Source organism: Centruroides sculpturatus, unplaced genomic scaffold (assembly GCF_000671375.1).
Source record: "Centruroides sculpturatus isolate CEXI.00-Female unplaced genomic scaffold, Cexi_2.0 scaffold275, whole genome shotgun sequence".
NCBI classification, from domain to species: domain Eukaryota; kingdom Metazoa; phylum Arthropoda; class Arachnida; order Scorpiones; family Buthidae; genus Centruroides; species Centruroides sculpturatus.
In genome coordinates this window covers 371,312-398,768 of record NW_019384477.1, presented here as the reverse complement: position 1 = coordinate 398,768, position 27,457 = coordinate 371,312, and the positions used below count along the sequence as shown (strand labels likewise).

The 27,457-nt window shown below is 26.3% G+C and overlaps 1 protein-coding gene across 5 annotated transcripts in view; it reads right to left on the bottom strand.

Moving 5' to 3' along the window:
* The window catches only part of LOC111621358, an 82,686-nt gene that overhangs the window by 17,163 nt on the left and 38,066 nt on the right, over positions 1–27,457 (bottom strand). For all 5 annotated transcript variants that reach the window (XM_023363465.1, XM_023363469.1, XM_023363468.1 and 2 more), the window contains exons 2-3: positions 20,442–20,537; positions 12,474–13,134 (exon numbers count right to left, since the gene is read on the bottom strand). In XM_023363465.1, the coding sequence (XP_023219233.1) occupies positions 12,474–13,134; positions 20,442–20,508 (728 nt within the window). In that variant the 5' untranslated portion in view covers positions 20,509–20,537. The remainder of the gene's footprint in view (positions 1–12,473; positions 13,135–20,441; positions 20,538–27,457) is intronic.

The following is a 27,457-nucleotide window of genomic DNA, read 5'->3' as shown; positions in this document are numbered from 1 at the left end:
TGTGTTTGTTTAATAAAGCATTTCTCAGCAACAGAAGGTGATTTGATAGTTTATTTGATATGATGAATATTTTCTGCATATAAAAACTGACCTAAAAGTATATTTTATTGCTTTTTATTTATCTCCATATTAAATTACCTTTTCTTGAGATAGAAGTGCCAATTTCAAAATACCATGATAATTTTTATTTTGTTTAAAAATTAACTCATTGACAGATTAATGAAATCTACCATTTCTTTTAGTTAGTTATAAAACACATTATCATTTTTTTAATCCTTTACCTTGGCATTTAAGCTTTATTAAATTTGACACTTTTGAAACTACTTTCCATTCATTTCAAATCAGAAAGTAGCCCTGTGATATTTTTCAGGGATATGAGTGATATCCCTGAAAAAAATATTTCAAAAATTTATCAATAAAATTACTGTAATACCTAATTGTTCCAGAAAAATTTTTCTTCAAACTAATTTAAAACAAATAAAGTAAGAAAGTAGCTCTGAAAATTCATATCTCTCTGAAATTTTTATTACTTTTAGATATACTGCGATAGCATTTTTTTATTTGGAAAGCACTGTTTACAATTAATTTAAAAAAATTAACAGTTAAAGTAAGTATTTGTGTTACATTAATTCTTTGAAAATGACATTTATTTATTTGAAATTAATTTAAAATGATATTCTGATATCACTAAAGTTTCATTTTGGTCAGTCTTATTTGAATTATTTTGGAACATTTTCCAGCAGAATATAATGAATTTCCAAAAATTTTATTTGAAAATTATTTATAATGTGAAACAAATGACAAAAGAAATAAAATCATTTCCTAATTGAATCACTACATTTAATAAATATTGTACTGCACTATCTTTTAAATAGAACAAAAATGTGTGTTCTTCCATTTACTCCAAGTATTTTTAAATGATTTTAACAATATTAAAAATATTTAAACAAATACATCGCACTAACCTTGTATAGCTTTGCAGTTATTACTTAGAACATATCACAAACGTTTTTGACTCATTTTTAGGGTATTCTTCTTATAGAACACCTGAAGAAGACACTAGAAATGCTTCAAAAATGTTTGTGATATGTTCTAAGTAATAACTGCAAAGCTATACAAGGTTAGTGCAATGTATTTGTAATTATCACTTTGTTTATTAGATGGATTTGATATTTAAACATAGTTCTTCACAAAATCATTCATAAAATTTTTAGATTTCCTTCCATTTCAGCACAAAATATTTAGAAAAAGTATTTAGTATGTTTAAACCATCCTAAGTCTTTGGCAATAAGCCCCAAAAGTTTTCTTACTGTATTCTGGTTTAAAAAAAAAGTAAAATTAGAACCACACTTTTATTTATCAGGGAAAAAAAGAAAAGTTTAAAAGAAGTCATTTACCATTAAAATATTCAACAAATATATACAAAAGCTGTTTAGCTATAGCAAAAATAATAATTATTATTATTATTGTGTTTTTAATTAAAGAATAACATTTGTATTCAAGACTTTTTATTTTTATTCATATAGGTTACAAGTAGCCTATTGAAGGTCATTTGGGGAATTTGTTAATATATGGAAGATCACAACTTAAAAATTGTTCTGATCTTATATGTGAAAACTTTTTTTTTGCACAAAAGTTGCATTCTATATGCCATAAAATATGGACATTTTGACAATATTCTGGCTTATTTACAGCATATAACATAACTTTATTGATTATTTATGCTTTCTATATTAGATCAAATTGGTTGGAATTTTTGACATTCTGAAACAGTACACAGGTGCCTTGACAACTACTTTTTATTATATCGTTCATTACAAACAAGTGCTCAAACAATGCATGTTTGTTTCTGTTTACTAAAATTTTTTTGTTCATGATCGATTCTGTTTTATTTTTTTCAAAGTGATTGACAATGAAAAGTTAATAAATTTAATTCAGCAGCACTTATTTATTTATGACATTTCACACAATTATTATGACTCTGTTGGGAAAGATGCTTTATGGAAGGAAATCTGCAAAATTCTAAATGGAAATTGTAAGTAAAAGCCTTCTAACCCTAACATGCAAACAAAATTTGTTTTTGTTTGTAAAAAGGGTTCTGATTCTGACCATTCTGATCTGATTTAGTATGCAGCAAGCTTTTGTTTCTGTTCCAATTCTGACTGTTCTGATCTGATCCAATATAGTGTACAACAAGCTTTACATATGGTAACTCAAACACTATTGATCTACCAATTAGCTCTTTCTTTAGCTAACTTTAAGTAATGTAAATCACTTTTAAACAGTTTTAAATAAAATTTTTTAATAAATTGACTTTCTGATATTTTACATATCAGTTTCACAATGTTTGATATATGTATATTTTGGTGCATTTTATTTTATTATTTATGTTATTTTGTATTTGTTTAAAATATTTTATATTTATANTATATATAAAAATATAAGCAGCAATAAATATGCTGCTTATATATATAAGCATATTTATTGCAAAAATAATTAAGTAAGTAATAAAGAAAATTCTTAAAACAGAAAAAACTGCAGTATTATTCCAAGATATGAAACAGAACAGACATGGGCAACATAAATTTTCTATGCGTGCATACTTTAAAGATTTTTAAATATATTTACATTACAGGTAATTGGCAATAAGTCTATATGCTCAGTGAACAAAAGCTATAACATTATAGCAATAAATTTCAAGACATTTATAGTATTCATATTTTCTTTACTGATTAGTACACTTTGCAATGTGTGTAAATTGCTACATGTGGTTAGAATATAGTTAACCAAGTTACAATATCCAGAACTCTCACCTTAATATTAAACAACTGGTCAAAAAGTTGTAATCCAAAATTTCTGATTAAAGTGAGTAAAATTAGCTTTTCTTGCATTTTTATCCACAATTCTAAATGAATAAAAATCAGATAATTTTATTTATATCATAATCTTATATATAAATAAATTTTATGCAGAATTTATATAAACTTTGATGTGTTTAGTGTTTTGTTCTGATCTCACATCAAAAAGTGTCATATAACTATTACAGAAAGGTTGCCCACACCTGAAATAGAGGAATGGAAGTTAAATAATATATTAATTAATTTACTCAAATAAAAAAATTTAAGGTAATGAAATATAAATAGCAAATTAACAAAAATGAAATTATGGAAACTGAAACAAAGATAAAAAATGTATCGTTGTCACTTGATTTGTGTGAAGGATAACCATGTCAACATGAGGGAAAAGTATTTGAAATAACCAAATGTTAATCAATGGATGAACTGTAAGGATATGGCATCTTAGTTTTAGGTATTAAAGAAATAAGTAAGTGGAAAAGATATAGGTCATTTTATTTTTATTCTATTTTTTAAAATATTTAAATTATAGTATTTGTTTTAAAATTTGCAGTATTTAAAGCTAGTTAATCTGATACCTTCATTTGAGATCAATGAGTTTTTTTTAACTACTTACATATAAAGCAAATTTCATCTGTTAATATAAGCAATGAACTAAAAATTATTTTTTATAAACAGGTTAACATTTGTTAAATAATTATATTAAAAAAATTCAAGTTTAAAAGTTTTTATTAAAAACTTCTAGAATTTAAAACCTTCATAAAGTCAGTTATATATTATTATCCTTGACATAAATAGTAATCTATATAAGTATTTTGAAATTATGATTAAATCATCATCATTATTATTATTTTCAACTAAGGCTTGCAATATCAGAATACCAAATATTGGTATACTGAGCTTGTTCTACAACAGTAAAGTATAAGTAGTATTTCAATTTAAAAAAACCACTAGATTTTCAGTAGAATAAAAGAAGCCAATAAAATATCTTCCAACTTTTGCAAATCTAATAACAGTTTTATATGAAATTCATAAGAGTAAGAAAGTATTCAGATAGAAAGAAATGCATGATCAATACAAAATATAATTATCAGAACAATTTATTGTCTAATTATAATTAATAGACATGCCACAATAATAAAAAGAAAACTAATAACTAATTAATACAATAAAAGAAATAATTATCTTTCTGAATATGTTTACTGATTATGATATAGATTTTTACAATTCTATACTATACAATTAATGTTATTATTAACGAAAAATTTAATTAATTTAATAACTTAAAAATAAATTTGTAAATGCAAGCATTGTATCTGAGTTTGCTATAGTTCTAAACAAATGACAATTGGAAATGATTTATCAAATTATTAATTTGGCTTAAATTAACAAAAGGCTTCTACATAATAAGTTATAATCTGTATTCCCAAAAATATAAAAAATATAATTATTAATAGAAGTTAAATTAGGATATGAATTAATACATGCATAAGTATTTCCATATGCAAAGATTATAATAAAATGTTGAATCAATTTTATGCATCTAATGAAATTAATAGTAATAAATAAATTTTAAGAATAAACAATGACATTAAAAATCAAAACTACAGTAGAGCGTCGTTTATCCGAATCAATTGGGGACTGGGGTTGTTCAGATAACTGATTATGTACGAAAAAATATATTAACCTATCCCATGTTGAAATTTTTCTCCGTTGCGTGTCGCTTCGCGTTGAATTTTCCTCGATGTTAAGTCTAACGTAAACTTTTTAAAATAATAATCGTGGCTATTGTATTGTTAAAAACTATTTTTTTATTTTTTATAAACAAAATAAATATATTGAAAAATATAAAAACAAAAAAAATATACTTTAGAAGTTGATCTAGTATCAAAAACGTTCGATTCAGCACAACACAGAGTCCTCAGAAAAAGACCACACAAATGTGCCAGTGCTGCCAGCTAAAACACACACCAACAAAAAAAATATTGGAGTAGACCAAGATATAGCCAAAGATTGAAGCGCCACAGCACTAGCTAAAATTTAAATTTGCCAACTGGAATGCTTTCGGTTAACTGACGTATCGAATAACCGACTTTCGGATAAACGATGCTCTACTGGAATTTTAATACTCTAATCCTGGCTGACAATAACAATACAAAACAATTTAAAGAATTCAAAAATAGTATCAAAGAAAAATTCAGCTTGGCTGTATTGCTTTTAAATGAAAAATCAGGATAGTTTGCTAAATATGTGAAGTAACAATGAATTAAAAGATCTAGTGATCCACAAACACTGTTCACAAAAGTTATTGAAAGTATATCAACCATTTGATATATTGAAGTCAAAATATATTGGAGCCATTTGTTTGACATCTAGTGAAACCAATACAGACAGACAAATCTAAATAAAAATAATACTAGTTTTTTAAAAATTAACACAAGTCCTTTCTTGGATTTGTTGAAAATGATAGTGATTGAGGGACTGCCATTTAATATTTTTATTACTGTACATCTATTGAATTAAGGAAATCACTTATCATTAGAGATTTCAAATTACCAAAATCAATAAATACAGTAGAGCATCGATTATCCGACCCCCGATTAACTGTCACATCAGTTAACCGACCGTTCTAGTCGGCAAATTTCAAATGTCTGCTAGTGATGTGGCACTACAATATTTGGCTATGTCTTGGCTACTTTAATATTATTTTTGTTAAATCTTTGCATGTTTTAGCTGGCAACATGGCTCAACCATTAAAGGGAGGCCAGTATTTAAACAAGACTTAATTTTCTAATTATGAGTGGTTGTTTATTTTGTGAGCAATAAAATAATTTAAAAATAATTTTTAACAATACAATATCGATGATTATTATTTTAAAAAAATTTGTTAAACTTAACATCGATGAAAATTCAACGCAAATTTGGTTAATAGCGATATACTAATATACTAATTACATGGGATATACTAATATACTATACTAATAATGCACTTTTTTCATTTTTTTCGGTTATCCGATTTTTTCAGTTATCCAACCAACCTGAGTCCCCAACTGAGTCGGAAAATCGATGCTCTACTGTACTACTTGTGACCATGTATTAAAATATGACAAATCAGTTTATAAAAAAATTATATATAATAGAGTTATCAGATACAAAATCACCAGGAAAAAAGATTTAATCTGATGCTTGACAACTGAATGTCTACAAAAACACAAGATATATAGATTTAAAAATACATATACACATTTTGGAGTTTGGAATTATCTGAAATTATTATCCTTGTCAGAAGACTGGAGTTCATTGACAAAGATTAAAAAAGTATGATTTAACTTTAAATCAAGAAACTGTGAGCATAATAAAAATGATACTTTATTGATTATCCAACATTTATTATAAGGAAATTTCTATTATAAACTTTGCTTTGCCCATGCCATTTCATTTCAGTGTAATAAGTATTTCATGCTATGTTACAAGAAAAATGAAGAAGAAATTCAATTTTATGCCTGAAGTAGAGAGCAATAGTAAAACCATAATCAAAGAAAATGCTGATTGTTTGGAAATTATTCAGAGTTTTGATGATTAAAATTAATTATTAGACAAACTGTATCCACTTATTAATAAGAAATGGAAAGTAGTAAAACATTTTAGATTCTCACTAACAATAAATGATACCATCTTTCAAAAATATATTGAAGTTGAGTTTGGAAAAGAATCATCAATAGAAAACCAGGAGGAATGGCCTCAAACTTGTTTCTATCAACTTAAAGTTTACATATTATATTGCATGCTTCTAGCCCTTCTGTTTACCATTATTAATTATTTTGTTACAATTATCCTTTTAAGACTGAACAAAGAATGATTTTAATGATTTATTGAGAGTGTACTTTAAGTGTTTTAGTATCAATAATATCCAGTACGTAAGTAAATGTATTAACATGTCCAGTATATGGTTGAATTTTTTAAATATGTTCAATATGATTATTTTAAATACGTATATATTTAAAATTAGTATATTTTAAAAACTGGTATATTTTAAATATGATTATTAAATATACTAGTTTTTATAATAGAACTGCATGTCTTGTGTGAAAATTAACACCCTATTAATTTTAAAATGCATTTTATACCTAATTAAATTAACATATTATTTTTTAATCCAAGAGTTCAAAGTAGATTTTCCAAAAAACTATTTATAACTTTCGTGATTTAGATCATATACTCTTAGGGTGTGACTATGCAGACGCAAATTTAGAACGAGCGAGAGGTTGCAAACGATTTAGTTTATGCAAAGGAAAACCATGCACAAACAAGAAGCGAGAAATAACGCTAGCGAGAGCGAATTTCTGGTTCTCGCACATATCTGACAGGTTTTGATATTTATCGTGTCTCGCCTCTTCTCGCCACATATTCTCGCTCGCTCACGTCTGCATAGTCGCACCCTTATTAGTTTTAAAACTATAGTAAGGGCAGTATATAAATAATATGTATAGAAAACTTTTGTCTGAAGTTAAAACTTCTCAAGCATAAATAATTTTAATTACACAAATGTATCTACATAAGTAAAAACAGATAAAGTAAGTAATTTGTCAATTTTTTAACATTTTCACTAAGAAAATTCACTTTATTATATAACAAACTTTTGGCTTTAACAGATACCCTCTCACCCAACTTATTAACAGTTCATTAAATCAAGGTTTTACTGTATTATTAAAAAATATCAAAATACCAGTATTGAATTTTGATCTGATATTGCAAACCCTAGTTTAAACAAATTACACTAACAGTTAAAAAAAGTAAAATTCCTGTTATTTATAATAAGTTCTGTGCAATCATTATTTTATTAATAACTGACCAAAAACTAACTAAGTATATTTTTATTTCATTTATGTTCAGAAGAATGAATGTCGTAATAGACTTTGCCGCGGAAAAATTCTTTTACCGGATCTAAGAGCTTGGAGTTTGTATTTCACATTATAAGGAAGTTTCATACAAAATTTCAGAAAATTCTTTTACACACACTGAAATTATTGTTAAAATAATGTGGAATGATTCAATTGCAAAAAATTTTATCCTACAAAATTTTAAAAGTCATTTCCATAAATATTTTTTCAATAATATAATCTTAAAATTTGATGGCACTAATCTATTCTATCTCAAAAATTACCAGTTTTATAAAATGTATAAAAAATCATATTGTACATTTTAAAGGAGATAATAAAATTTGCATTATTTGGTTGCTTCAGTGATAAGATTTCTTAAAACTAAATGGATTTATTTATTAAAAAGTAATTATATAAATTCATTAATTTAATCATATTTGTAATTTGCTTCATTATTTTTAAAATTTTATAATAATTTACATTATTATATAAATAGTAATTATTTATATAACAATAGCATAACAATTAGACCATGACAGATGATAAATTTGAATTATATTAAAAAAAAATCTTATTCAGTTGTATTTTTTAAAACATATTTTGTAAACTGAAGAAAAAAAATTTTTTCATCCAATCTAATATTTATAATTACAGTAGAGCGTCGTTTATCCGAATCAATTGGGGACTGGGGTTGTTCGGATAACTTATTTTTCGAATAACCAATTATGTACGAAAAAATATATTAATTTATCCCGTGTTGAAATTTTTCTCCGTTGTGTGTCGCTTTGCGTTGAATTTTCGTCGACGTTAAGCCTAACGAAGACTATTGTATCGTTAAAAATTATTTTTTTATTTTGTACAAACAAAATAAATATATTGAAAAATATAAAAACAATAAAAAATTATACTTCAGAAGTTAATTTAGTATCAAAAACGTAAAATATTTGAGTAGCCGAAGACATAGCCAAAGATTGCAGCGCCACAGCACTGGCGAAAGTTTAAATTTGTCAACTGGAATTCTTTCGGATAACCGACCTTCGGATAAACGACGCTCTACTGTATATTAAAAATCAAAATTTCTGAACAACACTGTTTTTCAAAAATTTAAGAAGAATGAAACAAACAGGTTATTGAACTATACACAAAATACAAATTGTCAATTTACTACTCTCTTAATAAATTTAAATTCCAAAATATGCATTTTTAAATCATATATTGATCATTAATCTGTCAAACTTGTGTATTTCTTATCAAAAGTTTATACTGGGGCTATTTTTTTTGAACTGGCAATATTGCTGAAAATTGGCAGTAACCTGGCAAATTACCAAAAGTCCATCAAATATTTTTTCCTAAAGGTTTGTGCATGTGTTGTAATAAATTTGTGTGTCTAAGAAATAGGAGGAAAACAAACATTTAAATATTTATTTTATCACCATAAGCAATGTTTACTCCCCAATAACAATGATGTTTCATCAAAGTTCAAGCTGCACAAGAACAAAATGCAAGAAAATAGTACATGCCATATGGTACTGTTGCCTGATGGGTCAGAGCTTTTTGTCACAGATGGAAGAATATCAAAATTATGCATGGTAGCAATCACTTGCAATAGATGAAGAATATATGGAAGCTGTTTTGACATTATTGGAGAATGATCACTGATGAATTTACCAAGAAACATGTGCAAAACTAGGCATTGCAGCTTCCAATCTTTACAACAACTTGACAGAGAAACAGAATATATATAAAACTGCTGCAAAATGAGTGCTTCATGCTCTGAATGACATTCAGAAGAATCCTTCCTTTATCAGATTATTGAAACTGATGGAACATGGGCCAGGTCTTATAAAAAGGAGCTGAAATGCCAATCATTCTTGCACCCCAAGAAGTTGAACTGTGGCAAGAACCGAATAAAGTGAAAGTGTTAACAATCATTACATATGGCTTCCAAGGGATCCTCTTATCCTATTCATGTGCGCCACTGAGACAAACAGTTAATGGTAATATTACTAATACTTCTTTGATCATCATCATTATCCAACATGTCATTGCAAAAGACCAGAGTTACTGTAATTGCAACCAACTATCTTGCACGTGGTGTAGCCATTCTTCTTCAAAAGTGAAGACATTGCTAAGCAGATGGCAGTGAGAGATACTTGAATGCTCACCATATTACCTTACATAAATCCATGCAACTTTGACCTTTTCCCAAAAAATGAAAGAAATGTCTTATAACAAGATCTTCCAAGACATTGACAGTATCTTTTTCATCTTAGGGCAGTCAGTCTCTCTAGATATAGGCTAAAAATGACACTACTGATGATGTTCACTGCCTCCCAGAAGTTTCACAGTGTGTAGTCTACAACAGTGGAGACTGTACTGAAGTATTGTGACCACCATGCATTTGTTTTATTTTAAAATTAATAAGTTACAACACTATTGCCACTGCAAATAAAATAGCCCTAGTATATCAAAGCCATATCTTCTGAATAAAACTGTGTTTCTGAATATTCATAATTATGTATAAGATATGGTTAATTTTTTTTTTTTTGATTTTCATTAAAAATGCTTTGATAATCAGTTTTTGTGATAAATAATCTTCATATTCTAGTGAGTAACTGCAACAATATAATTACCACTAAATCAATTTCTCTTAGTCTGGATATGTTATAGTTCCTAAAGAATTTGAAATTAAATACATAACAATAGGATATCATGCATTTAGTTTAATATATACTTTTATCAGTTTAGTTGTTTCTTTAATAAATCATGTAATGAAAGTGATTAGACAATAAATCATCTAATCACTTTCATTACACAATTTTATCATCACACAAAAAATGTTATAATTTATTAAATTAAAAATGATTTAATTATTTCTATTAAGCTGATACTTTTACTTTGATTTCTATTAAACAAATAGTTACTGAAAAAAATGTTAAAAATTAATTTATGTTGTAGTTTCTCATATTATGATTACAAAAATTACCAATAATAGTGAAAACTATGTATTTAACATCTTTTTACTAAAATATATGTTTGTAAAATATGTATATTTAATTACATTAAATATACAAATCATATATATGTTACCAGCCAAACCTGATTTCAGGCCAAACTAGTTTATCCTACACATGTCAGGATATACTAGTTTAGCCTAGGATAATCTAGTTTGGCCTAAATACATTAGACCAAACTGATTTATGTACTACAAATAGGTGCCAGTGAAAAAAAAAAAAATGATTTTGTGTAATTCGAAATGCCACCACAGTATACCCAGTGGTTAAAGTGTACAGTACCTAGGTAACCCCATTGGCGGTGCTTTGGTTAGGTTAACTACATTTTTAGTAAACGTTTCCTTTTTTTTTTGTTCAAGAACTACCTAGTGATGTTAAACAATGGGTGGCCTGCCAGCGGCTCCCCTCCAGGAGGAGTCCGCCGGGAGTATGAACAGTCCGAAGTGCCGCCATTGGGGTTACCTAGGTACACTTTAACCCACCCTGTAAAAATAAATAAAAGATTAAATATTTTATATGTTACACTAAGAAACACAAACAAGTTCATTTTTAACTTTAGTTTGACTTTAAAAGTTATTTTTATTATTTCGTTTGAATTTTTGAAAATATTTTTGATTGTTAATTACCTTTAAAAGTGCATGGTTTAATAAAAAAACACAAACTGATAAGTACTGATTAGCTTATTTTTATTTTATAGTTTTGTACAAGTGTTGTGTTACTTCTAATCAATACCGTTTTTTATAATTAAGTAGACTATGTTTGAATAAATATTGTTCATGATTGCCTTTTAATTTTATTTTAACCATTAATATACTTAAATCAGGCCTGGCCAACCCACCGCATGCAGCCCATCACATTAAATTGTGTGGCCCACTAAGCGATATTATATATCTATTAAAACTCTCGTTTTCTGTTTTGTGCATACCAAAACAATTAAATAAATGAAAATTTGCATGTGTCATTGTTATAATGCGCAAGTGCAAGTATGAACTCTTGGTATAACAATAAAATCTTATTCATTTTGTATTTGTTTTACTTTTTTAAAAGCATGTTTACCTAAATTGTGGCCCATTGTAATGTTACACGTGATCCAAGTGGCCTATGAAACAATTTGGGTTGGTCAGGCCTGACTTAAATAATAATTCTAAATCAGTTCAGCCTAAGCCAAACTAGATTGTCCTAGGCTAAATTAATATATCCTGACGTGTGAGATAAACTAGTTTGGCCTGAAATTGGGTATGGCCGGTAACATATACATATAATTTATGTATATTTAATTACATTAAATATGCATTAATTATTATAAATTTAGAAATTAGCAATCCAACCTAATACCAAAGAAAGATATAACCTTACTTTTGTGATCTCAAAAGGAAAAAAATTATTTAAATATTTGAAATTTAATTCCATGTATAAAGTTTACTATAACTTCATTCAAATTATCATAAACTGTGGAACTATCTTCAAATATTACATATTCTACTACAATAGAAATTAATGATTTAAATCTTAAATCAAAATTAGATAAATTAAAATTTTTTTTTATAAACTATCTACTCTTCTAAAGTGCTTGTTTATAATTCTGCATAAGTTATGATCCAACAAAACAGATCATTTTTATACATAACATAAGTATGAAAGCTGAACAGAATTCATAATTGAATTTAAAGTAATTAAATGATTAATTTTAGAATATTAAATGTTTATATTGGAAAATTAAATACCTTATTAAAGCTCTCAAAGTTTTTTGCAAGTGAGCTAAGTCAGGTGTTTCACTGTTATTTTGTATATCGTGTTCACCAAATGTAGCTTCTTCGGTAAAATTTGAAACTTTCAATGTTGGTTTGCTATTTTTATCATCATTTTCTTTTGATAGTGTATGTTCATTCTTCAAACTTTTAGTTTCATTACATAAAGATTTCTGTAAATTACTTGTAGTTGGTTCAGTAGTAGTTTTTTTCAAAGAATTTAGTTGATTATTTTGAACAGATACATTATTTATTGTTGATGGACTGTTAAAGGACAATATATTGGAATCATCTTTTTTTGGTATTTTACGTGGTGGCTCATCACTATTCCAAGAATCTTCCTTTATATCTAATATGTTAAATAATACTGATGCAGGATCTTCTATTAAATGCTCAGTTCTCATTTCACAATCAACATTACTATTCCATTCAGGTTCAGGAGATCTTGGAGATAAGGATTTAGCTGAACCTAATCCCGAGTCCATTGTACTATCATGTATCATATTTGATTTATTTGATATAGAATGTGAAAAATTTTTTTCCCAATTTATTTTTTCTGTTTCTAATGTAATATCTTCACTATCAGAATTCCATTCTACTTCTTTATTCAAAAAGGCAGAAGTTAAAAAATAATCATCTAGAAAAATAATTAAATTACAAAAGTTATTTTTATTGTATAAAAATTTAGTGGTTTTAAATATTCAAACTTATATCAATATTAATTTTAAATTTTTTTATATCTACTTACCAATAATATTTTGCATTTATTTAATTTATTAAGTAAGAAAATGCTAGTATGTGATCTAAATTATGTATGTATATGATTATCTATTAGTTCAAATTAAAAACATTTTTGTTTCATATATATGAATTTAAGAAAACTGTCTTGACATTTAATATATAAAAATTTTAGTAAGACCTGAAAACAGTTTTACTTAAACTACCTAAGATTTCTATTACAGTTACATTACAAAATTAAGTAATCATTCCATCCATGAAAGCAATTCAACTGCAATATTAAATCAGTGAATATTTTGATCAATTTTAAAATATATTCATAGAAAAAAAAAAATACTTTTGACCAATTAAGCATGTTTCTTCAATTCAAAAGTTTGAGCACAAAAGGGAAAGATAAAAAAAATGTTCAAATTTAAATTCAAACTATATTTTATGATTTACAAAATTTTTCAATACAATAATTTATGTAACTCGAACCTACAACTCCCATTTGCTGTGCAATGCTAGTTACACTACCTGGATCTCCATCTGAGTAGTGTAACTGCATTTGTATAACTGTAACTGTATTTGTATAATTTATATAAGTTATATACGTACATTAATTTAAACATATAAAAATTATTTCAGTAAACAAAAATATTTTTTAAGCAAAATTATGAATTCTGACAGTTATTTTTAAAGAATATAAACAAGATGTTATGTACAGTTAAATGTTGATTTGTTAATTGAAGCCAAGTTAATTTTGGTAATTGTTTCAAAGGGAAACAGAGAAAGCAGCTTTAAAGGATTTTCTCCTCTTTATAAAACTCTAATTCCAAATACTCTTTAAACATACAGGAAATTATTAGCAAGTACAAAAATGCCAACTTTGTAAAACCTTTCTTACTAATTACATCTTTTCTATACTCTATCAATCATGACTTTATGAAGTAGTCTGCGGAGTCAATACAATAAAAGTTCTTGTTGAAAGAGAAAGCATAGAAATTTTGGCAATGGAAGATCTGGTAATGCTAAATTCAATTATGTATTTATGTATGTGATGATAATTATTTTATAAAATATTCAGTTAGTTACTGACTGTTAGAAAAAAAGATATTTTATTAAATTATGTAAAATATAAGTTATAGCTTCCACAGATTGGAAAGGATTTTATACCATATCTATGTGGTTCTCATAATCAGATAGAAGTACAACTAAGTAATTAATATAAAGATGTTTACCATTAGTATTTTAAAATCTACTACCATGGTGTAAGACATGGCTTTTTGTACTCTTACACATTTTTGTACTCTTACATATTACACATGCTGATATCAGGTGTAAGCATTGTTTACATGTAATATAAGTGGATAGAGATAGAGCACTTAAAGAATAACAAAAAATTGATACTGCAAGTTTACTTATATGTAACAATATTTTTCAATTTTGCAGTGCAACATATAATACCCTTTCTAGAAAACTGATGAAAAATTATCATAGGTAATTCTGATTTTCCTATTAAAAAATGTACTACTAACAGAATGAACATCAGCATCTCTAACAATTATTATTAGCGACCCAACAGAAAAATATTCCCTTAATTCTATTCCCTAATTGTATATAAAATTAGAAAAAGAAAAAAAAATTACACAACAAACATCCAATGATTGCCTAAATGATCAGGCTACAATTCCACTAATTTTAAATAATTAACACAAAGTAATTTGCTACTACAGGTAGACATTAGGCACTATTTCTTAACTAAATTAATAATTATAATTTTAATAATTTATTAAATAATTGTATCTCAATCATATAGGCAATTGTTGGATGTTTCTATACACTTATTGGGCTTTGTGATGTTTATTATTCAATAATCTGAAACTGTGTCATTATTCTTAAATTAAACAAGTCTGTTGTATTAAAATTCCTTACATCACGTAAGTCAGAAAGGAAAGAAAAATTGATATCTCGTATATTTTTCTACAATACAATTAAGTAAGAATTTGATAATTAATCTGACTCCATTGTTTTAAATAGTTATTTTGAAATTAGATACAGTTGCATGGAGTTTGATTCTAAAAGGAGCCCATAAATCAATTTGTAAACTTTTAATTTTTATATTGGAATTTTGATGAGTTAGCAAACAAATTGAATATTCACTAAGCCAATAAATTTTGGGCTTTTATTTATTACCCATACCTGTAGAATATGGATAGAATAAAGTATCCCTATTGGATTAGATCAGTTGGAAGATTATTGATATTAGATAATAATAGCAGAATTCAGTACTGTATCATTTTTACTTTTAATAGAACCAAATCAAAGGTTTAGGTTATACCTGAAAGCCTGCTGAGGTTTACGGGTGTAACTTCTGAATGCCACATTCAATTTGAAAATATGGCTGCACTGTTAAATTCAGTGTAAAAGAACTCCTTGAAATAACATGCTGTAAGATATATGTTACTACTTGAAATTTTAAAGTACCACTATTTTTAAGTTCAAATGTTAAATTATCAAAATAGTATGCAAAAAAATGCAATTTTTAGATCTATTAACATGCCAAAAGTTTCAAAGTACAGTACTGTATCTATTAGGATCAGAAATAAAAGTCTAGCATGGTCTTTTTGGGACACACTATATAAAATATTTAACTTTTATAAATATAGCCAAAAAAGTAATTCTTTTATATATCTAACACAGTGTTTCTCAACAGGGGCGATATCGCCCCATGTGGGCGTTTTTCCATGTTGAGTGGGCAATTAGTAACAATTTATATTGGGGGGGCGTAAAACAATTTTTTGGGCGATATAGTAAAACTTTATATTAAGAACAATTAGATATTTTATTCATTATATCGTACAATAATTAAACAAATAACATTACACTAGTTACTAGTCTATTCAATGCAGTACGAATTTGGCATTAGCCTTGTTTCTCGGCATCGGAATTTTGTAGTGAAGAGGGCGATACTACGTAACGGTTTTATTGAAGGGGGCAATACTACGTTGAAGGGGGCGACGATTCGTTAGAGGTTGAGAAACACTGATCTAACACATATATATTAAATACTGAGAAGTTTTTCATTGATATAATAATGTATAGTTATCTTGTAAATAATAAATTTAATGCAGCCTCATAATATCTAGGCCTATCATACAAGAGCATGTGAATTAGCTCTCTGTTTAAAGCTAAAATGTTTTGCAGGTGTGAACCAATTCAGAGTCTACCATTCAATATTTACACAGTATGAGATATAACAATTAGCCAGCTTGAGCATATATGAAGCATATTCAACAAGAAAGGTTAGTATAGTACTGTTAAAGAAAAATTACATAGCATACAAGATTGAAACTGATAATAAATTTACATAATACACCCAAACTCCAGCAGCAAAGTAAAATATTTACAATGTCAAACATTTTTGGTGTCTTAAGCTCCCATCTTCAGTTTCTATAGTCTTTAGATTGTAGAGCAATGCTTGCAAAGAATGTTTTTATTTTGAAACGTAGAATGTCACTTTCATTGGAATCTTTAAAATCAGCACTTATAAGTCCTGATTGATCAGTTTGTGCTATTGATGTATCCGGTCATACATGTAATTTTTTAAATCTCAAATAAGGCCCTCCAAGCCTAGGTCAGGGAGGTGCTATGTTTATAGTTGATGGCTGATTCTTCCCTTGTTTCATTTTCATTTTTTCCAAGTGCCATATGTGCAATTTGTTATTTGATATACATATAAGTTTTGCTTAGTCCAAGTGTGTGTGGATGTCTTCTCTCCAAATTATACTACAAGACCAGACATATCACTAGCACAAAACAACTAATCAGGACTTATAAGTTCTGAATTTTAAAGATTCCAATGCATGTGGCATTTTACTTTTCAAAATTAAAACATTCTTTACAAGTATTGTTCTACAATCAAAAGACTGTAGAACTTGAAGATGGAGGGCTTAAGACCATTGAAAACCTTGTAAATATTTTATTTTGCTGCTGGAGCTTGGGCATATTACGTAAATTTATTAAAATAATCAAAACACCTTAGTAATTACAGCAACGAAGTATTTAATAAAATAAAAACGTTTTCGACTATATTTAATAGTCTTCTTCAGTTAAGCCTCTTTAAAACAAAAACGAACGTAAAATAGAATGCAAGCAATACAACAGTTTAAAAATTAAAATTAATTACGTAAAACGTAAATAAAACGTTAAAAAAACGTAAAAAATTATTAACGTTTTATTTACGTTTTACGTAATTAATTTTAATTTTTAAACTGTTGTATTGCTTGCATTCTATTTTACGTTCGTTTTCGTTTTAAAGAGGCTTAACTGAAGAAGACTATTAAATATAGTCGAAAACGTTTTTATTTTATTAAATACTTCGTTGCTGTAATTACTAAGGTGTTTTGATTATTTTATGTATTTATATTCCAGTAAGTTATTTTATTTTAGTAAATTTATTGTTTCTCCAATTACAGTAGTAGTATTTAAAGTTAGAGAGACTAATAATATTGAAACAATACATAGTAATATAGCCCTGCCAAGTAACATATGTGTACACCATGTGGTTTACAAAATGGCATTGCCAATATCAAACAGCAAACTGTTATTTGCTTTTCGACAGCTAAAGGCATTAGACCTAGAAAGATTCATCACAGAGTGTATGCACAATTGGAAAGTCAAGCATGTTTCTACAAAAAGCTTGATTTCAAAAGACTGTGGCTCAATGTTTGTTTGGCCTTTCTTAAATTTTTGAACCCACTTGCAAGCTTTTTGTAGTGACATGCAAGACTTCATATTGTGTATTCATTCTTGCAATGGATCTTACTAACTTGTAAGTGTAACTGGATCTCAATACCTTATTTGATTTTTGATTCTGGTGCAGTTTGATATGGATGATGCCATTTTGTAACTTGCACAGTGAATGAAAATACTGTACCACCAAGCAGAAATAACTATTGGTATAGTATTACAGTATACTCTTTCATTATTATTAACCACAATCTTGTATGCTGATTTATGTTTCTTTAGCACTGCAACTAACCTTATTTATTAAATCTGCCTTGTAATATTAAAAATAAATTTTCACATGCTAGTATGTTCTTTAGAAATTATTATAAAATAATAATAATAAAAGATTTAAAATATATGGAAAATTTTATATTTACAGTGGGTGATCGGTTAACGAACATAATCCGTTCCAAGACTTTGTTCGTTATCCGAATTGTTCGTTAACCGATTATCGATTTACCATAGGTTTCTATGGGAATTTGATTAATTCGTTCTGGAGACCTCCAAAAAATAAAAAATATAGACTATACNAACTCTAATCCAAGCCAATTTTGTTTGTTTTTGTTAAATGTTCTAGCTAAAAATAAAAAAATAAAGAAAGGACAGATTTTTTAAAACACTGAATTTGTAAATATGTACTACATACTTTAATATATGTTCCAAACACAGTATAAACATGTTTAAAAGTATAGGGGAATGCAAAAGTTGGTATGCAGTTGTAATTACAAAAAAAAATTTTTATGCATAAATTAAATCAGGAATACAAAATAAAATAATAATAATAATGAACACCAAACATCTGTATTTCTCAGATTCACAACTACAGTATATACCTACTTTTGTCCCCTGTATTTATTTGTAGTCCTTTTTGACTTCCTTTCCTCTATATATATATATATATATATATATTCCACAAATCTAAACAACCAGTCAACTGCATATAATAACTAGTTCAGATTAGCAAGCATGCACTATATTTGTAATTTAAATAAAATTTTTAAACCAAGAAACAATTTTAATATACAAACATCTTTATTAAAACACAATATATCAATGTACTGTACATATGCATGAGTTACATCAAATTTAAGTCATCTTCAGAAATTTTATAGTTTTACTGACTATTTTATGGAAAATTGTAAAAATAATCATTAGTAATTTAGACAAAATGTCTTGGAATTTTATAAAGAATTCTTCTTTTTAAATTTTTTTAACATTCATTTCCATAAAATAGGAAACTAGAACAACTAATATATCCTACTTCTAAATTTTTATTAAAAAATTTATAAATTCTATGGTTATTGATGTTTCTCATATTCTTACAAGATGTTACAAAATTATATAGACTTTTCAGATTGAATATAGTAAAGATTTTCAAAGCAAATAAAAAAAAGAAATGTCTATAAAAAAAGCAGATCACTTGCTCAATAAACTTTTTTAAAACAGGCATCATTATCTATATACCATCATGAAAATGATAATGTTAGAAGAATTAAGACTACGTACCACTGTACTATTTTAAAATATGTTCAAATTATATTATAGTCAACTCTAAAAATCCAATTTAATAACAGGAATTCTAAATATTTAACTCCCTACATTATTTATTCTAAAATGATTTTCGCTATTGACTTTCTTAGTGAATTATCAAGTTACATTTACAGCTGTCAAAAATTTACAGTTTACCACATTTAAGAAATTTGATTTTTTAAATTCTGATTAACATTTTCAAGATCTCTGACATCTCATCTGAAACTGATAAGCTGTAATTTTATCAATTTTAAAAACTTAGTTTGATTACAATTGGCTAAAGGTATTTTACAAATTAAAACTATACATTGAAGAAACAAATCTTTTTTTGTGATTGAAAACTGTTTGTTCCTGGTGAATATGAATGAAGATGACAATTTATGCTTCTTCACAATGCATATATTTAATATATAAAATATATACATTGTGAAGAAGCATAAATTGTCGGTCAATTTTAATGTAACTATAAATCATCATATTTTTTTTTTTATGGATCATTATCAGAGGATTTTTAAAAATTGTTTTGGCATATTTTCACAGAAGTGCAGCCTCAAATAAAAAGAAATATCATCTCTATGGTTAAAAACTCTTTTTTGTTCCTGATGAATGCAAGTGATGGATTTAAAAAGAACAATTTATTTTTCTTCAGTATATATTTTTAATATTTAAAAATCTAATTTAAGAAATCAGGATATCAAATAATCCATTAATCATTACAAATAGAAATTTTGTTAAATCAATCTTATTATTTTTTCAACTCTCAAATTTTGTCAGATAAAAATTCAAAACTATATTAAGTTGTCAATATGCAATATACAAGATTGTCTAAAATAGCATAAAAACATGAATTTCTGGGAGTTGATTATAATTATAATAATAAATTCATAGTATGATTAGTTTTCTTACTTTTGGCCATTACTTGTAATTCTAAAGATGAATTTATTTGAGATTTATCAGCAGTTATCTTTCCCATTTTTTAATTAATCTTCATTAAATTTGAATCTAAAAATTGTGCAATAAATAATTAATAATATATTAATACTAATAAATATTTATTTATTATTTAATGTAATAATATTTAACAACAAAAAACTGAACACACTCTGATGCACTCTTGCTAATCTGAAGTAATGCTAATCCAAATTAGAATTCCGAGTCTGCTATTTTTCTATTCGTGAGACAAGATATGTTCTTTCCGGAAATTCCTGGGACTATACAATTTTGATCATAAAAATTATATTTTAAAAAATGTATTTATTATATTTTAATACATTTCACTGCAATAAAATCCATGTAAAAAAAACTGCCTGGAAATATGGAAGATTGATTCCAGATATTAAAATCCCATAATAATACGATAAACTAATTGATATAATAGGATGTGCTTAAAAGAAAATATTTCAATTTTAGTTAATAAAACTGAGGAGGGATAATTGTAACTTAGAAAAATTTATTAAATTTATATTATTTGCATAAATTTTATTTTAATTTTATTTTTTATTTAACTTTTCAATTAAACACCAAAACACCTCTAGCTTTTTGAAACATCAAATGACATACAAAAAGTATTCCTTACTGAAAGAAATCAGTAATAGTGCAATCATAAATATATTGTCAAACTTTATCGTGTGATTGAAGCAATCAGAAAAAATTTAGCTTAAAGTCAAAATGACTCATTGGACAAGCTAGGTGGAAAGCAGTTAAGCAAGCAAACCAATGATATAATTAATGATATTTTGTATTTAATTTCATATGAAATGGACTATATCATTGGTTTGCTTACTTAACTGCTTGCTACCTAGACATATCTCATCTTAAAATTTTAAATCATTGTCTATGATGCAACATGCATTTTACTGAAATTAAAAATTATGATAAATTCAACAGCTTTCAGTTTGAAATTTTGCCACTATTAAATTAAATTTACAAACAGTTTATCCCAAGACTTTTCTGAAAAGTTTTGAAATTTTCTGGAAGTTTGGGGTCAGAAACTCTAATCCAAGCCAATTTTGTTTGTTTTTGTTAAATGTTCTAGCTAAAAATAAAAAAATAAAGAAAGGACAGATTTTTTAAAACACTGAATTTGTAAATATGTACTACATACTTTAATATATGTTCCAAACACAGTATAAACATGTTTAAAAGTATAGGGGAATGCAAAAGTTGGTATGCAGTTGTAATTACAAAAAAAAATTTTTATGCATAAATTAAATCAGGAATACAAAATAAAATAATAATAATAATGAACACCAAACATCTGTATTTCTCAGATTCACAACTACAGTATATACCTACTTTTGTCCCCTGTATTTATTTGTAGTCCTTTTTGACTTCCTTTCCTCTATATATATATATATATATATATATATATATATATTCCACAAATCTAAACAACCAGTCAACTGCATATAATAACTAGTTCAGATTAGCAAGCATGCACTATATTTGTAATTTAAATAAAATTTTTAAACCAAGAAACAATTTTAATATACAAACATCTTTATTAAAACACAATATATCAATGTACTGTACATATGCATGAGTTACATCAAATTTAAGTCATCTTCAGAAATTTTATAGTTTTACTGACTATTTTATGGAAAATTGTAAAAATAATCATTAGTAATTTAGACAAAATGTCTTGGAATTTTATAAAGAATTCTTCTTTTTAAATTTTTTTAACATTCATTTCCATAAAATAGGAAACTAGAACAACTAATATATCCTACTTCTAAATTTTTATTAAAAAATTTATAAATTCTATGGTTATTGATGTTTCTCATATTCTTACAAGATGTTACAAAATTATATAGACTTTTCAGATTGAATATAGTAAAGANATTGGTATAGTATTACAGTATACTCTTTCATTATTATTAACCACAATCTTGTATGCTGATTTATGTTTCTTTAGCACTGCAACTAACCTTATTTATTAAATCTGCCTCAAATCATCAATACAAAAAATTTATAAATTCTATGGTTATTGATGTTTCTCATATTCTTACAAGATGTTACAAAATTATATAGACTTTTCAGATTGAATATAGTAAAGATTTTCAAAGCAAATAAAAAAAAGAAATGTCTATAAAAAAAGCAGATCACTTGCTCAATAAACTTTTTTAAAACAGGCATCATTATCTATATACCATCATGAAAATGATAATGTTAGAAGAATTAAGACTACAAGAAACATCAAGAACCACAGAATTTATGAATTTTTCAATAGAAATTTAGAAGCAGGATACATTAAAGTTGTTTTAGTTTCCTATTTTATGGAAATAAATGTTAAAAAAAAAGTTCTTTATAAAATTGCAGAATCACAAAAATAATTGAAAAACAATTATGTAATAATACAATGAATCAATTAATAAATCATGTTTGTCCTATTATAAGTTTTACTTTTTGGAATTTAATTTATATTCTATAGTAATGTTTTTAACATTACTAATGTGTGATTTATAAATGCACTAAAGCTAGGGTATCCAGACACTAAAAATTATATAAATAGTTATAAAAATTATAACTTATGATTTTTAGTGACTTGATGTTTTAGCATTGTACATTAGATATTAAATAACTTAAAACAATGTATGGATTGTTTTATCACAGCCTTGCATTAAATAACATCAGTAAAAACAAAATCAAACAGTACTTTTGAAACATTCCCAAATGAAACGTTCCAAAAACTCTCTCTTAGATCCAAAGTTATCAAGATAGACAAACTAGATATCATATTCCAATAAATGTTTATGAAATTTATACTTATGTTTCATAACATTGGGAAAGTTAAAAATTAATATTTAGTTTAATTGTTATTATCTATTTGTATAATAAAGTGAACCTCTGTGCACCATCAGATAAAAACTCTTTAAGCCAACAATCCTTTTAGTTTACTATTAAACATCTGAATTCATAATCCCTTTGTGTAAAATATACTAGGTATTTACTAGAAAAACAACTGAGCTACATGGCATAGGTTTTTCTGTTTTGGCTTAATATGAAAACACAACTGTGGTGACATGCTTCTAACATTCTGTCTAAAGCAGTTTAAAACATGCAGGTTCTGAGGAGGATGTGCATACCTAACACCCTTACCAACAAAAACATCAAAAAATGTTTAAAACACCCATGTGTGTGGTCAGCAGCCTACCAACTCCAGCAACCAGTAAAACAAGTGTGACTGCAGACTGTGCATGTTAAACGCCTTAATAAAGATCAAAATAAAAATTGTCGTAGAGATCGATGTAAATTGACAGCAATTGGAAACTTGATTGACATGTAGCATGTGACCAGTTTACAATCAGCAATCATTCAACCAATGGCAAACTTTGACCTCAAATATCTCAGACCTTAGATTAGATTTTGAAATTCCAGATTTGTTACAATATTGGCATTACCAAGTTGTACACACAGTATTTGCAAAAAAAAAAATCATATTTAGTGGTTGTGTGGTTGCTTTAAACTTCAATCACAGACAAAACACTATGACTTATGGAGAGCTCTGCTCAAAAATAGTCTTTGAAGTGACCATTTCATCATCTGGATGGTATGATGCAGTAAAAACATATACAACATGAACAATATACAACATTGGGCATATTGCACTGTTGCATTAGATGTAAAAATGTATCTTAATTTTTCCAACTTTAATGTCTTTATTTTCTCCTATACTCAGTCTTATCATTAGAATATACATAATTTTTTGTAAATATACTCAACAAGTTAAAACATAAGAATAAAGCATATGCTATTTATTCATATTAAACTAAATAATATAGCAAAGCCAATGAAGTTAATTTTTATATTTATTAATAGGGATAGATAGTGGTAATTGATGATGACAAATTTGGATGGGATTTGGAATTTAACCTGAAAGGTTTGACCAAATAGAAGAGATATGAAGGCATTATCTAATCAAAAAAGTTAAAAACAGAGAAAGCCAATGTCCATTTCAGATTACTTTAAATCAGATATTTTAAGTATATATGTAAAACTTCATTTACAATACAGAATTACATGATGAACATGAAAATGTAATGTCCACATCTAATATAGTATATAATACTAGTACATAGTACTATGTACAGCTATTGGATATAAGTACTGTACATAGTCCTCTGTGTCCATTAGATAATTGTCACTTCCTTGACAAGACCATCCTGTGAGATGACCAGTTTTCATAACAAGTAAGTTTTGGAGATGGTTTCTTAGAGGTTTCACTATATATTGTTTTTATTAAAATATATTAAAAATTTTAAAATGTTAATTTCAGCAAACATTTAAAATGACTGTAGCATTTTGTTCTATTCCAATGTCCTAAACCAAAATGTTCTATAGATATTGTTAATGAAAGAAACAAAATAATTCAACATAAAAAAATCAAAATTATTATATGCAAATTAGTCCCTCAGTTTAGCATTTCAGATTAGATGTATTGTTGAGAAAAATGTTTTCATTTACTTTTCTCAATTTGTTTAAGCACAAATGCCAAATGTTTATTGTCTTCTAAAGGAATATGATATATTACATCCCAATGTTTTTTCAAAGAAGATAATAAATTGTACTTATTTTAAATATGTTAAAAGCCAAGAATAGCATGTAATGAAACAATTTTGTAGGTATGATTCTTGTGTATGGACTAATACTTGGATGCTCAGATCAAATGTTATTTTTTCTCTTCCATTAGATTTGAAGTTTGTTGAGTTGAGGATTTGTTTTCATCAAACTTTGCATGCAACTTTTAAATGTAAATTGTTATTCTAAATGAAGGAAAGTGAGTAACATTCCTTTAAAACACTATTCAAATAGTAGTAAGTAAATTCTTTAATGTAAAAAAATTAACAAAAATATTTAGTTGTAATACTTTTGGGTTAATTGTTTTGACTAATTTTGAAAGAAATTTCAAATTTTGCTTTTTTGAATCATGTGCTTTAACAAAACAAAAGTAACAATAAAACACTTAATTGTAATACTTTAGAAAAATCATTTTTTATTAACTTCAAATAATTTTTGATTTTGAATTTTACACTAGCATGCTATTTTGACTGAAGTGAAACACTGATGTGTGATGCAGCATAACACTGAAACATAATATGCAAAGTGACATGGATATTCATAACATAAAAGTACAAAAAACACTTTTGCCTTTTGTCTGTCAAAATAAAACACACATTTAAAATTTATTTCTTTTCAAATATCACATTCAATTTAATAATAAATTAAGCAGAATTTTGAATATGAAGATTTAATTATACAGAATACAAAACTACTTTCAATAAATTTTAATTTTATTATATATCAAATTTGTGTGTAAACAGAATACTTTTAAAGAATAAAATATGTATGGCATGCTTAAAGTTGAATCTAAATCAAAATAAATGAAAAGAGCAAACAGAAAGCAGAGTACTATATTTCATATTGTTTTGTCTATAGCCTATATTTATTTTTATTTTATATTTTGTAAGTAATGCTGTATAGAATGAGATTACTGTTCTCCAAAACAAAACACTGACTATGTCCCCATTAAAAGCAAAGTGATAACAATATAGCAAAAACAATTTATGAAATAGATAAAAATACATTGATAAAATTTAAACAAATAAAATTATGAAATTTAAACATACATTAAAATGATTACAATAAGATATTATAAAGTAAATTTTTACTCAGATTAAAAATCAAAAAATAAAATTTTCAATTTAAAACTGCAGTAAAAGAGAGAGAATAATATCTAGTAAAAAGTGAACATTTAGATAAAATAATTATTAAACTAAAAAAAAAAAAGGTTTCTAATAGTTATCATATTGATAAACCAATAAAATATATATAAGTTATCTTTTCACCAAATTACTCCTAAGACTCAAGATGGGCAACTAAAATATTAAGATCAGCTTGTAAACTCTGGATCATAGTTAATAATTTTCAAATTTTGAGATATAGCAACGTGTAAATCTATACTAATATTATAAAGAGGTAAAGTTTGTAAGTTTGGATGTATCAATAGAAGGTAATCTTCAAAACTACTCATCTGATTTCAAAAATTCTTTCACCAATATTTAGAATGAAACTTCAAGGTGGACATAGGCTGTATATTATTCCATTAAACACTCATATAAATTAAAAGATATCATCTAGGATTAAGGCTTTTAACTCCAACAGATGGTGCTAACTCTGCGAGTACGATGACCTAAGTTTGCTTTTCTGTGAGGCATTATGGCTTTTCTGTGAGGATGAACTAAAGCAGATCATCTTCTATCTATATATATAAATAAAAATGTAATGTTCATTCGTTCCTACTGATTCCTTTGAAATTTTGACACAATGCTCCATTTGAATATGCACATGTTTTTGTATAATATAAGCTTGCATGTCAAAATTCCCCCCACTGGGGGGAGAGGGACAGGATTAAGGCTTACTATAAAGAACTCGGCTTCTATGTATACTATTTTAGATGTGGTTTTTTGCGTTTCTGATTGCATTTTAATAGGGTATGTCAAGAGAATGTACACTAAGAAGGGATTTTTCAAAAAATTCCCTCCCACGGGGGAAGCGTTATACATTTATAATAGATACATTTTGAGCCACAACAATGCATGGTGGGGTCTGCTAGTAAGCAATGAAAATATAGATGCAAATATAAAATGAAATAAATTTATAGATCTGATGTATAATTCTACTTTCATCCATAATTAACCAAGTAATTTTAGACTTCAATTTATTATTGATATCTGATTCTAATCATTTAATAAAATAATTTACTATTATTTTTATTTACAAACTTTTTTGAATAGAAAAATTAACATTAAGTTCTGAAGAAACTAGATTTTATTCATTGTAAAATTATTTTAACTAATTTTATATCATTAAATATATATAAACTTCTAATTTGCTACACCAATGCAATAATTTTTCCAAAAATA